The sequence below is a fragment of the Pyrgilauda ruficollis genome, unplaced genomic scaffold, assembly GCF_017590135.1.
Source record: "Pyrgilauda ruficollis isolate IOZ18807 unplaced genomic scaffold, ASM1759013v1 scaffold14, whole genome shotgun sequence".
Classification (NCBI taxonomy): Eukaryota; Metazoa; Chordata; class Aves; order Passeriformes; family Passeridae; genus Pyrgilauda; species Pyrgilauda ruficollis.
The window spans coordinates 9,389,025-9,402,653 of NW_024512543.1; the positions used below are offsets into that span (position 1 = coordinate 9,389,025).

General features: G+C 43.2%; 1 protein-coding gene across 3 annotated transcripts in view; it reads right to left on the bottom strand.

Moving 5' to 3' along the window:
* Positions 1 to 13,629, bottom strand: part of AMBRA1 (autophagy and beclin 1 regulator 1) — a 116,786-nt gene that overhangs the window by 100,595 nt on the left and 2,562 nt on the right. For 2 of the 3 annotated variants that reach the window (XM_041459958.1, XM_041459957.1), the window contains exons 5-6: positions 13,005 to 13,071; positions 10,948 to 12,407 (exon numbers count right to left, since the gene is read on the bottom strand). In XM_041459958.1, coding sequence (XP_041315892.1) covers positions 10,948 to 12,407; positions 13,005 to 13,071 — 1,527 coding nt within the window. The remainder of the gene's footprint in view (positions 1 to 10,947; positions 12,408 to 13,004; positions 13,072 to 13,629) is intronic. The other variant, XM_041459959.1, reaches the window with a different exon arrangement.

Sequence of the window (13,629 nt, forward strand, 5' to 3'; positions counted from 1 at the left end):
TCAAGAGTCACTTTTACAGTTCGGAATGAGCTCCTCCAGCCCCTTGTTCACATCTGTGCCAAACAACTCATCCTCAGTGAGGAACTAGAGTTGGTGGCTGTCTTTCTATCCAAAACTTGTTAGGCATCCTTTTCATCATCTTTTTTTTAAAGTTATTACATACAATGAGCAGCTTTTACAAGATAATTTCCTTTTTTTAGGGAAACCAAAGATGCAATATGTGATCAGAGACAACTTCCACACACAGCCTTTGTGGAACACTTTGGCCTGCTTGTGGGAAAGAACTTGTGTTAACTCTGAAGGTGCAACTAGGGACTTCCCAGCTGGATGTGCAGAGTTGTTCAGAGGAGTAGGTCTGATATAAGGCAGAAGTTATCACAGAAAGTGATTGCTTCCCCTTCACTGATTCTGGGCAAGAATCCTGTAGAAAACTGTTTTTCTCAGTCAGAAAAAAAGAGAGCACATAAGGTCTTCCTTAAGCCAAGATGGGAAGGAGTGCAAAGAAAAAGTGCACAATTACACAAAACACGGAAGTGTCAGTTAAGAGTTTGAACAGCAGAAATGAGCACTGGGAATTGAGTTCGCCTAATTAGAAGATGGGAAGCAGAGTTTCAAGAAAAACATGGTTAATTAACCCTTTAAAGTTACTTCAATGTAACTAGAAAGTAAAAATGAATTGTGTAATTGCTGCACCTCTCCTCTTGGACTAGGAACTCCAATTTCCATTTACCACCTGATGCTGCAAGAACTACACAGCAACTTTAGAGCTCATCACAGGGAAAGTGGGTCACTTTACAGAAAGTGACTGATTATTTTAAGAAGACTCAAGGCTGCACTGTTAATCTATCACTTCATCTGCTGAAAAAGGCCATGCATCAGAACAAAATATGAATGGGCATTATGGAGAGGTGCTCATCATACAGCATCTGGGGAATGATTAGTTCATCATTTCAACAAGCAAGAGGGAACACACATCCATGGCAGACATTAAAAGGGTCAAGACCAGCTACAGCAAGCAGCATTGATTAGTTTTGGCAATAACTCCAACAATGAAAGAGCTTGCACTTCCTTTTAGCAGGGGCAAAGCTCGAGGGACAGGAGGGGAGAAGAAATTAAAATCAGTTCAAACGACTGCACATGGTATTTGGCTCTGCAGTGGCAGTTTCACACCGGTGCTCAGGATGGCACAGGTACCTGCGCCAAGCTGAAGACAGACATTGCATTTCTCCACCTAGACCCTTAACAACACATCATTATACCAGAAATTCAGCTGGAGGGTATGGGTCTCTAGTTATCATAAGGTTTAAAAGCATGGCCAGAACATAGCCAACACACTGAACTCCCTCAGCCTGCAGACAGCTTTACTCTTCTGAGGGCTCTTCTGCCTATCTTCATCTGTATGACTCCTTCAAATTCTCCTTGTTCTGGGAGTTCCCAACACCACAGACTCTGTGGACAGCAGAAATCTCTGCTTACCCACACACACAGATCTGCGTCAGCTTCTGGGATAATTACATACGACTCATGTTTCTCCATAGGGAATTGAAGAGGAGGTGTCTTTCTTGAGGGGGCAGAAGCCATACCATTATCTCCATAGCTTTCTAAGGCTATGAAAACAGAGGTCTCATCACAAATCAAGCAATTCCTTTAAAATGCTCTTGTTCATGCTGGAGTAAAAAAGAAAGTCAGGTCAACAAATGACTGGCAGGGCAGTTCAGTCACTTAGTCCAGCCTTCCCACTTCAGGAAGACAGGGGAATGATTTCATACTAATGCATTTCAAGTAGAAAAATGAGTCAGTTTCCTGGCAAATAAAGAACCCTGTTTATTTACAGCCTTCAGTTTCAGCAGGTGCTCTCTCAAGAAGAGCAAGGGAAGAGGTCACTTACATCATCACACAAACAGCCATTTGGTGCAATCAGTTAAATATGTATGTGGAAAATGTTTAAAATGCATGTTAGCTATTCAACAGACCAGAACAGCTCAACTGGAGAAATCTAGAGTCATCATTCTTTTGGTTACAGTTGTATTACTGAGTCAGATCACAGGTCTCCCTCTCTCCTCTTGCTCCAGGCCCACAGATTAGACGAATGCTGCCCTACTGCAAGTTCTCCAGCCCAGATTCTGTTATAAGAAGCAAATAATTTGATACAGGCACTTTGTCCCCAGACACACCACACTGTGAGAATTTCTAAAGAGCATGAAGAGTGAGTGCACACATGAAGTATACGTAAATCGAATGCATATCTAAAAATTACAGGGTTGTATTACAATAAAAAGGCACACTACAATGCCAACATCTCCAGCTCTTCCCCACAGTGAAGAAAACTACAGGGAGCTTTTAGATGAGCAAGCAGGTCTGAAACAGAAAGTCTGAGAGCCTGCCCAAAACTTGTTTCTTCGCAAAAACCAAATCCAAATTGAAACTTAGAGACTGTTTTAATGTGACTTACCTGAAGCCAGACTATAAGCTCTAAAAATCACAGCTAGATAGTTTAAGCACATCACAGACCTCCATTAATCATAACCTGAGCATCATCCCCTAGATAGAACACAATTACATGAACTCAAGACACATAGGTAAAAGAACAGAAACAGGAGCAACTGTACCTGGTCAAGTGAGCCTGTCTGGACATGCTGCCCACCCTGCAGCAGCTGGATCAGGCGGCTGCAGAGAAAGTATGTGCAGACAACAGAGGAGACAGACACCCTAACAAAGGATGGCTTTCAAGAGAGGGAAGCTATTCACACTTCTTCCCTCTCTGTATGAAAGTTGAGAACAGCTATTTGAGGATACCATAAAATATATCAATCTGTTTGAAGTCAGCGGTCTTTAAACTTCTGAGCAATTTGTGTTTATTCAAGATCTTTGGTCTACAGTCACCTCATATATGCATTCCTCAAAAAAACAAACAACCCTACAAAAAAACCCTGCCCAAAACAACAACAATCAACACCCACTCACCCAAATAACAAAAAAAAACCCACAACCCAATAAAAAACCCACACACACACAACACCACCATCAAAAAACTCCAAAACTCCACCCAACTCTAGACGTCAATAGAAGCAAAAATAATAGCCAGTTTGGAGGCATATGCCTCTTCCATTCTCACTAAATATCACTTTAATTCAAATTCAGTAAGCTTCCTTGCCATCACACTGCAGCAGCTGAAACTCCAGAACAGTTCCTACAGAAAAGACACTTGTAGGGAAAGAGGTTTCTATTACCTGGAGATAGCAGAGGAACAAACTTTACCCATTTCTTTTATAGGTGAACTCCTCACTGCTGTGCCTGGACTAAGAGGAGGGGTGGAATAAGGGCAGTGGTTCAAAAGGGAAAATACTGTGAAGGTATTTGAGAAGGAGTTATGTCTATACCTACCTAGTTTGCAAGTCAAGCTGCTACAAGAGGAACATGGGGAAAACAATTTCTTTTAGTCTGCTACAGTCATTGCTGCATATTTAAATTCAGGCCAAGAAAAAGAAAAAGCAGCTTATGCCTTTTCTGCAAGTTCGGCAAAGGCTGCAGGTACATGTCCAGCTTTCCAAACCACTGGGGGAAACTCGGCAGCAGGGAGTGACCTCTATCTGCAAGTTACTGCAAGAAGGGAAAGCACAAGGCATCATCCTTCTCACCCATCAACACTCAGTGAAGAAGAATAGGGCTCTAGCAACCTTACATTATTCTTGAATCAGGAAACTAGCAAAGGCAGGGGAAGGAATATTTGTGCAAGAAAACAGGCACTTCTTTCACTTGTTTTTCCACATAATTAGCAGCATACTAAAGAGCTCAAACTTCTAGAACTTCAGTAAAACAGTCTTTCCTTCTCATACAGAGACAGCAGGCTTGGTCTGGGAAAAAAACCACAAAGCTGGAAGGGTGACTGCAATTACCCCAGAGCTCACATAGGCATCAACTGACCATTTAGATATCATGGCAGCTTCTCCTACAGTTCAGGTTTACAGTCTCATGATAAAACTAATTTGTATTTTCCAATTTTAGTAAAGACCAAACAAGCAATACTCACCAAGTTTGTCCACAGCCTGCACATCTCACACATAAACACTGCTAATTATCATGTTTAAATGCTCATGTCACCTTCACACTATCATTTCACTTTAAGTTCGCAACAGACAAATTAGGTCTTTGTTCACTCTTACGTGTTCTGGCTAACGTTTACAGAAATCATTCTCATACCACACAGTTCTGGCTTTCTCTCCTCAAGCACGTCTTCCCGAGCACAAACCCAAACCTCTTCTCTCTGCTGGCAAATCCATTTATAACTTCCATTTACCCCAATACTCTCACTAACTGCTGAGATATTACTTCTCTCTATCACCACCATTTTCAAGAAGAGTAACAAAGCATCTTTGGACTTATTTCTTACCAAGCCTGATAACAGCACAGCATAAACTCTTCCAAAACTATCACAGTGCACATGGAGCCTACAAGGCTTGTCAGAAAAATCCTTCTTTCCACAGCACCAGTAAGGTCTACACAGCGTAACTTTAAACAAAATACTGAGCTCAAACTACAAATGGCATGACACAAGGCTAGCAAGGTTTCCACAAGTAATGAGTCGGAACAAAAACAGTCAAGAAAATTATGTTGGGTAGGCCTATTTAGATTTAGCACAGGCCACATTCCCACCCATGTGCAGTCTGAGCCATTCTCTTCTCCACAGGTGTGCCCTTATGCTCAAGCCTCCCTGTCTCTGCGAACTCAACCCCACTGCCACAATATATATTAAATACTTGAAAAAGCAAGCCACAACTGCTGTAAGAGATTAGGAAAAAAATAGCAACTACAAAGATTTTGAGAAATAAGGAATGGAACAAAAGGCAGAATACACTAGGTATGTTCTGTCTTCACGATAAGACACATTTGAAGCTTTATATAAGGTAATTCCCTCCTGTTTTAGTTCCTCTCTCCCAAAAAGTAAAGTGAGTAGCACTACCCTCCTCTCTGATTTTGATGGTAAATGTCAGTCACAGAATTGTGTCTTCCCAGGCAGTTCTGTATCCATGGCAGGGGACAGGGAAGTGTTCTGTTTGTTTAGTTTTTAAAACAAGGATATGAGTGACATACACCCTTTCATTCAGTGCTTTGCACAGTGAGAAAGTTACCAGAACTCAGTACATGCAGAGATCCAATGAGACTTGGTCATTTACATCAAAAACCAGAGCTGCACATAAGAAGCTCAGGCTCTGCCAGCATGAACTCAGGAACAAAAGCTGCAAAAGTGACTGTATTCTTTTCCATTTCATATACAGCACTGATCACTGTTGGGTAGGAATGGGGTTGTTCCTACTCTGTCAATCTACTGTAACCACAGACTGGTCCCAATTCGATCACAAGTCAGCACTGTATCTACAACTTAGAGCAGGAATAGGCATCCCCTCAAGGTCTTGAGCAAACCATACCCATGTGCACTAGAAAAAAAAACCAAACCCAACATAAAAAATCCCCAAACATATTCCTTGCCTTACGGAAAAGCTCCAAAACTCAGGTAATGGCTCAAGGCATACTTGAAGAAGAGAATAAACAGAGCCCTGGGGAGAAAGTGACTGCCCAGACTCCAACAAACATCCGCCAAGCAATCCTCCAGAAAACAAGCTCCATATTACAAAAGTCGTCTGAGGGGGAGAACAGCCATTAAAATGAAAACAAAACCTTTGAGAAAGGAGACTACAAAGACAGGTTTGCTCCAAGCTTGGTAGGCAGTAAGCAAGAAGTCCAGACGAATTCTACAAGGCTGCCAAGGTCTTTTAGAGCTCTAGCTCATGAGCATTTACATATCAGAAAGACAAAATACCTGTCTCACCTTAGATCCACATCTATTTCTTTCAAACCCTTACAAAAGCCAAAAGGATAAGCTCCTCCCTTGCTTGCATTCTGTATCAGAGCCATTTCCGGTCTGGATCCCTGCATTTACGCCTTTCTCCAAACACTGGAGAACTTGCAATTGTATGGTAACTACAGAGATAAGGTGCCGTTTGGGAGCAGGGAGGGTCCCCAAGCTACCCTTCATACAAGAACTCGGAAACCTTCAGGTTAGGAAAGGAGACAGAAAGGAGCAGAAGCAACATTACCCCCTTGTGGCAGCAAAGCAATATGGAAATAAGGTCTAAAATTCAAAAGGGAACAGACTAGGTGTTTCTCTTCATAGCTGCTGTAAAGAGAGCTGTATGCAGCCAGAAAGGTCATAAACACTGAAGAGAAACGAGATGAGCTGGAGTCACTGCGCTACACGTGACCGAGTACACATCACATAGCAACACCAAGGCAGGAGGGACTAGACTCCTCAAACGAGATCTGACAAAATGGAAGACACAGATTTGCTCCTGGACCCTGGTACATGGCTCCAGGGAAGACGGTTTCACATGTCACTTGTGCACAGTGCATCCAACAGACTAAAACACAGCAAAGCCTTCGGTAAGCTGTGCCAACTTCAACAGGTCAAATATTTGCACAGCACAGTGGCCTCTGCCTGTCATACACTCGCAAACAAAATAAAGGAGTTTATACAAGGGTCTCCAGACAAAAATTTCCCCACTTCACACACGCTTACTCCTTTCTGCCTGTACACATGATGAAAGTGTCACTCAGGATGGTTCAAAAAACTTTTCAGATTTTCAGGTAACTTCAATAATTTATCTTGTCTGTCAAACTGAATAGGTGAGGCAAGGTGAAAACATTATGCATTCATAAAATGCAGGCACAGAGTTACTCATACCACAGCCTACAGAATCTGACCTCTGGAATAAGTGCAGTGGAGTGGTTAGAGAAGTTTAGCATAATTGCCAGACAAAGCTTCTTCATGGAAGAATAAGGATAATAAGCATTTCCTTGTCAAACATAAGTGTCATGCAAACCTGCCTGACAATAGAACAGAGTACACCTTTCATTTGCAGTAATGTACTCAAATCTCTAGACAAAATAAACAGGTAAACCATATAAAAATTGTCCCACTCATGTATTACAAGCGGCTAAATCTACAGAGGACAATTTTCCTCTTCCTTCTTTTTCCCCATCTATAGGAATTGTTTCAGTGAAGAAGGTTTGAAATATGTTAGCAGGGATGCACATCACTACTCGCTCCTTGCATCCAGAACTCAGAAACAAAAATCAATTTATAACCTTATTATTTTCCTTTTTTTTCTAAAAAACCCACACTAATTCTGTAGAAGTCACTTGTGTCATACTAAAATAGCCAAAGAGAAAATCTGAATCAGTTTTATTAGCCAGCATTGCACCATACCTAGCATTAACTGCTGAATTGATACATATTTCAGCAGACATCACTCCTAGATTCTGTGTATCACTGTCTTAAGAAGGTGGCACCAGCTCCGCTCAAACAAGCAGCTGACTAGAAGAATCTTCTTTCATTCCGTGTTCAGCTTTTCATTATCAACCTGAATCGGCCCACAAAGCAACAATGGCTTTAAGTACTTAGAGGATCGTTTCCCTCACTGAGGTTACAGTACTAATACAAGACCTCCCCAACCCATTTTTAAATTAACAGGTAGTTATAAAAAAATTAAACTAGCTATCATGTTTCTCAGTTATCCCTCCTTCATCCACATCTTTCCAACAGATTCTACGACCAATTTTATGCAGCACATTTCACATGGCAACTTCAGAGATTTCTGGGATTCTTTTCACTTTGATGTTAAAAGTGAGGTAAAGACATCCACAGGGGAAAACTCCCTACATTTGAATTAATGAGATCAGTGTGGAGAACCTCAGAAAAGCTGAAGCTCAGTCTCACGAACTTGTGCTTAACATAGACCATAAACTTTCCCCAAATTCATGCCTCACCAGCACAACTTCAAGAAGCACACATCTCAATGCCACACTGCTTTCAGGCTAGGCTGAATGTGATGGGACTCCTTGTATTGCTGAGGCTCCCAGTGACATGCTTCTCCTAACAGAGGTGCCAGAGCTGTTAGTGAGGAATAGTGCCATTACATGTTTATTAATGGCTTTGTGATTAGTCCAAGATAATTAGCCTAGGACCATCAGAAAGAGCAGAATTCTCTCCTTACCCAGATGACATAGTTGCATCAACAGAATTCAAAGAACAGCCTTCACTAAACTACCCTATTAACTTAATTGACCCTCAATGGCAATGTTTTCCCAGAAAGCTACTTGCCAACTAGGAAGACCATGCCAGGGAAGGAATCCTGCCCATGGACAGGGAAAGCCAACATACACAGTTTCCAGACACAATTTTTATCTTACGTTTTTCGGCTAACCTTAGAATATAGAGCTCAATTGCCCAATGAGGACATCTAATGGAGAGACAAAGAAGAACAGAATTATAAAACAGGTTATGAGCACATACTGGATTCCAACACTAAGAATTAACCAGAGGCTGACAGGCACAAAATGACATTGATTGGAAGTGTGTATGCAGTTGCCACTTGTACCTTCAGGTTTGAAGGTTTATCCTCCCCCTTGTATTTTGTCAGCAATTTCAGCACATAGCTTGTACCTCAGGACCCTAAGACCCCATCTTTGCATGCTTCTGTAGCTCCAAAGGTTAACAGACATTTTGGACTTCGCTGTGCAGAAGTGGTTCCAGCACATCTCACTGTCAAAGCATGCCCTAGGTCTGGGAGATATGAAGGCTTGGTACAAGATGCTCACTCTATGCAAAATTGAGGTAAGTGGGTGCTTGCTGACTTGTTAATAGATTCACAGGATATTCTGAGTTGGAAGGGGGCCATAAGGATGATCAAGCCCAACTCTTAAGTAAATAGCCTGTATGGGGATTGAACCCACAGCCTCGGTGCTATTAGCACCATGCTCTAACCCAACTGAGCTAATCTCATCTCCCATGTTATATAAAGAAAAATATAAACAGCTAATTTAAAAACAGAAGAAAATGACACCTGCAGGTTAGAGCTATCCTGTATGCAGAGTTCCTTTCAAGGGAAAAGATTTCATAAAGCCCCAAGCCCACCTGATGTGTTTAACAAGAAAGGAAAATGAAGTTTTACTTCAAGGAAATTGCCACAAGCATTTAATACCAGACTGCCCACTGCTTCCAGCTTCTTGCTTCAGAACTCTACAGATAACCTTAACTCCAGTTAGAAGGGAAGCAGAAACCCCTGCTGTGCCTGTTCTTTAGAAAGGCATGGTAACAGAAGCAGGAGATTGGGAAAACAAAAAGAGTCCCTAGGAGATTCTCAACAATCTCTGCCAGAAAGATTTCACTAAAGCTTTTATCTTACCGGAATTCCTCTGGAATTAACCTCATGTATCAAACTACCCACTCCAAATCAGAAGTCTCAGCAAAAATCACCTGTTTGCTCAGCTGATCAGGAAGGTAAGCAACCCTTCATAAACGCTACAGCCACTGGAGCAGACAGCAGCAACCACCACGGATGACAGGCAAAGTGCCCCAGAGATTTAGTCACAGGACTCCCCTTAGACTCCTGCAGGCTGGGGTGAATCAATTGTATGCCTCAGGACATTTTAAAATTACAGTTACTACAGAAAAGATCATATCTACATATCCCACTACATCTCATTGTCCAAATACGTGCCAACGGCCCGATCAATAAGAAGGTTATTTGCCCAGTTATTTCTGACACTACAGTGACTCATCCCAGAAAACGAGACACAGTGGAGATGACATAAGTATGTACCACTATTTCAAAAGAAACATAACGCAAGAATTACTCAAGTGCCATTTTACAGCTAAATTTGTCAGCTCCTTCTTATTCTTATGCCCTTTGATAGGAGACAAGAGGATATCTGACTTAAATTAACAGTAGGTAAGTTCAGGCCCGAAAAGTAGCTCCCATGTAATCAGCTTGAGACTCTCATTACAACAGGCTATTAAAAAAACTAGGGCAAGGATTTAGAAACTGATTAATAATTTTATGGCCACCACTACTTATTTGCTATGCAACTACAACAACAAGAAAGGCAGTCACTGTTCCAGCCTCAGTATAATTAGCTTATCTGCAGGACAGAGGAAAAAATTCCCTTTCCTCAGGCACTCCTGTGTACAAAGCCTTCTTAGTTTGTTACATCTGCATCCGACCTGGAAATTTTGCTTTTCTACAGCTCAAAGCATCTGTTTCAGAGAAACAGAAAGACTGAACCTTTCCTCTGGTGAGAGCACAAACCACTTGCCAGAGAAGATGTGAAACTGAAAACCAGTGTGGAAACCCCATTCAAAGTACTAACATAGCTGTATCATACGCACAAGCCAATGAAGACACTCTGACACAAAGGACAGATCTTTCCTGATACAAATTCAATTTAGCTTATCCAGCTTCTTGTATCATGTCTGAAGCAGAAGAAAAGTATCTTTTCTTAAAAAAGAAGACAGCAAAGCCTAAAATTTTCAGTGAGCATGTCCCTAACCAGCTCAGGTCAACAGGAGTCACCTTCAAAACTAACCTCTTAGCAGCAAGCCAACTGCATATACCAAACCACTGACACAGAGTTTGACTTTTTTCCCCTCCGGGCAACTCTAAGGAAATTACTGTTAAACCCTTTTAACTTAACAACTTATTCATGCCCAGTTTTCCATGCCAACCCTGGGCAGATTCTCCATGCATAGCACATGATGATAGAGTGTGTGATAGGGAGCACAAAGGACAGCATAAACACATCCTGAGTTTCCATGCTTCTGCAGGGTCTCGGAAACACCAGGAGCACAGTTCACCCCAGAGATCTGCTAAAAGAGCCCATCCTTTTGCCTCTCTGTACTACCATTGAGAGGCCTAGTCTCTGCCCTTACAATCTGCAGCAGGACAATGGCAGCTATCAACATATCAACACCAACATCTCTACTTTCATCTACACGAATAGCACACAGCCATATGAGAAAAGGTTTTTAACTCTGAAAATGTTGAAAAACCTCACACTAGATGGGAAAGGTTTAAGAAAAAATAGAGGAGGAAGGGCAAGCGTGTATCTTACCTCCTGAGTGAATCCTCCTCTGAGCTTTCCTCAGGCATTTCCTGGTTTAAGGCCTCCTGTGATACATTCCCAGGTCTGCTTGAAGCCGACTGGCTGTAAACTCTTTCCCAGTGCCCCGTCTCCTGGTTAAAGACCACTCCCACGGTCCTCTCCTCCTGCGGGGTGGAAGAGCTGCCCAGCTGCAGTCTGCTAGAGGCAGGAGCTCTGCCCTCGGTTCTCTCTGCAGGCTGCACCTGGCTGGTATTTGGAGGCACACCCTCAAATGTGCTTTGGACCTGCCCTGGTGTGTAGCTAGGCGTGCTTCTTTCCCAGCGCAGCGTGTCATTGTTAAAGGTCAGCAGGTTATGACAAGCACGACAGCGGTTCAGGTGACCCCGGGACAAATTTGAATTGTTTTCACTGCTTTGTGGAGTCTGCTGATGGGAGGGACCGGGTCGATCAGGCTCAATGTTGTTGTTGAGCATTTCTTGAGCCTGTTGCGACTGGCTGGGCTCCCCACCAATCCCCTGATCTAACTCCTGAAGCCGGTCATATTCCAGGAAGAATCGCCTCAAATCACACTGCAGCTCATTACGAATGCTGGCCGGATTGCTCGGGCCAGGACTACTACCACTGTTCACCTCAGCCCCTGGGGCCAGAAAGCCCCTCCCTTCTGTTGCAGAGGTATAGACTGATGCCTGGGAACCTCCCTCCTGCTGTCTGAGCACGGACAGCAAGCTCACGGAGGAGGCACTGGTCCTAGGGGGAGGCATGGCTTCCAGCTCGGACCGAGAGCTCATGTTCAGCACTGTCCTGGACCAGTCAGACCCACCCAAGCCTGAAGCCATCTCTCTCGCAGACTGTTGGTACCGGGACTGGTGGCCTGCCAAGGACCCGCTGAGGGACCGCCGTGTGGGGCCCAGGCTAAGGTTGCGCAGGGTGTTGCCAGCAGTGCTGCTCTGAACTGTGCTGAAAGCAGAGGGCCTGTTAAGTATCCCCTGCTCCTCCTGCGCTACGGATGCCTGCTCTGGGGGTTGATAAGGCTCTGTCTGCACAGAGGAGAAGGAAGTGCCAGTGGCCCCAGAAGACGTGGAGGGTGCGTTTTCCTGGTGTGGGAAGAGAGAAGAAGGAAGTCTTGCACTAGAGCATCGGCTGCAAAGGCACAACATCCCCAGGTGCTGGCAGCACTCTGCTGTGGGATAGCTGACTCGCTCCCGGAGCCTGTTATAGACAGATGCCCTTGTGTTCTCACTGGCTGGAGGCGGAGGTGGTGGTGGTGGAGGCGGTGGAGGGGATGGGGTAGCAGAGTCTTGAACACTGTTTTGCTCTCCCACCTGTATGCCAGAGGAGCGGGAGGACAACATATGCAGGAAGTTGTGGAGGAGGGGTGTGCGCCTCACAGGCTGAGACGGAAGGATAGCGCGCTGACGATAATGCGGCATCTCTGTGCTGTCCACGGAGATTTCCACTTCCTCATCGCTCTGCAGAAGGAAACAGGCAAAGTTCAGTCACCTCAAGGCAAAATCCTGTACTTCCAAATAAACAGCAGAAAGTCAGCTACCAGCCCAGAGAGATGAAAGGATGTGATAAATCCCTTCCTAAAGGCCTTGACTTGGAGGAAACTAATTGAGATGATTTCTAAATTCATTTTATGGATCTAGACAACCTCTTTCTACAGTCCAGTCAGCTTTCACAATACATTGTTCATACAAACAGAAGTATCGGCATCTGAGGGTCAGAAGCTGAGGGAAGCATTGTTAGTACCTCAAATAGCCTGAAATCCAAAAGAACATCACAACAGAACTGAAAGAACAGGACCACTGAGACCTCTATCCCACCATTAGTCAGATAGAGAGGACAAAACAAACACATTTTGGAAAGCACTTTATTAGCCATGCACATAACATAAGAACATGTTACGTTGCTATTGTATCACCAATCAAGGTGAGACAGAATTCAGATTAGGAAGACTTCAGGTTTTCTGAAAAACACAAGTCTGCTTAGAAACAGACTAGGGCTAAAGTACATAGAGCACCTTTTAACTAGCCAGTCAATACAAGTCCTGACATTCCCCTTACCTGCTGGTTAGAAGGGTTAACTATCGCTGTGAGCAAGTAGTGTCCCAAGGGATCAAACCGTACCAGCCTAAAACAAAAGCAGTGCCAGAATATCAATCATCAGTTCACATTCCACATTGAAACAGGAAGCTGAACACAGCAAGAAAGAAAACCCCACATGACATGTTTGCAATGAGAATACTACATTATCATCATATTTTTATGAAGGACATCAAAGAGTTTATGCATTAAGAAGAACAACATGTACCTATCTAGCTGAAGACTGCAGTTATTTTATAGTCCACAGCAACACTATACCAAAGTTAAAAGCTGGAATTAAGTACTGCTATATCAATTATAAGGAATAAAATTTACAGAAATAAACATGTTTATACTACAAAATGGAATTGGTACAAAGAGAGAGATTAACATGCCTTGATGCCACATCGTTGTCTTATTTTAAATTGCTCAAAAGCAGGCATCAGCTTTCCAGCAATCCAGTTTCCTCTAAAAGTGTGCCAAAGTAATAGCTCAGCATTTTGATCCAGCAGTTCCTGGCTTCTCTCATCCTTATGGCTGACAACTTTAATTACTAAGCTTACAAATCAACATGAAGCAGATTCTGGACATTTAATGGACACATGCT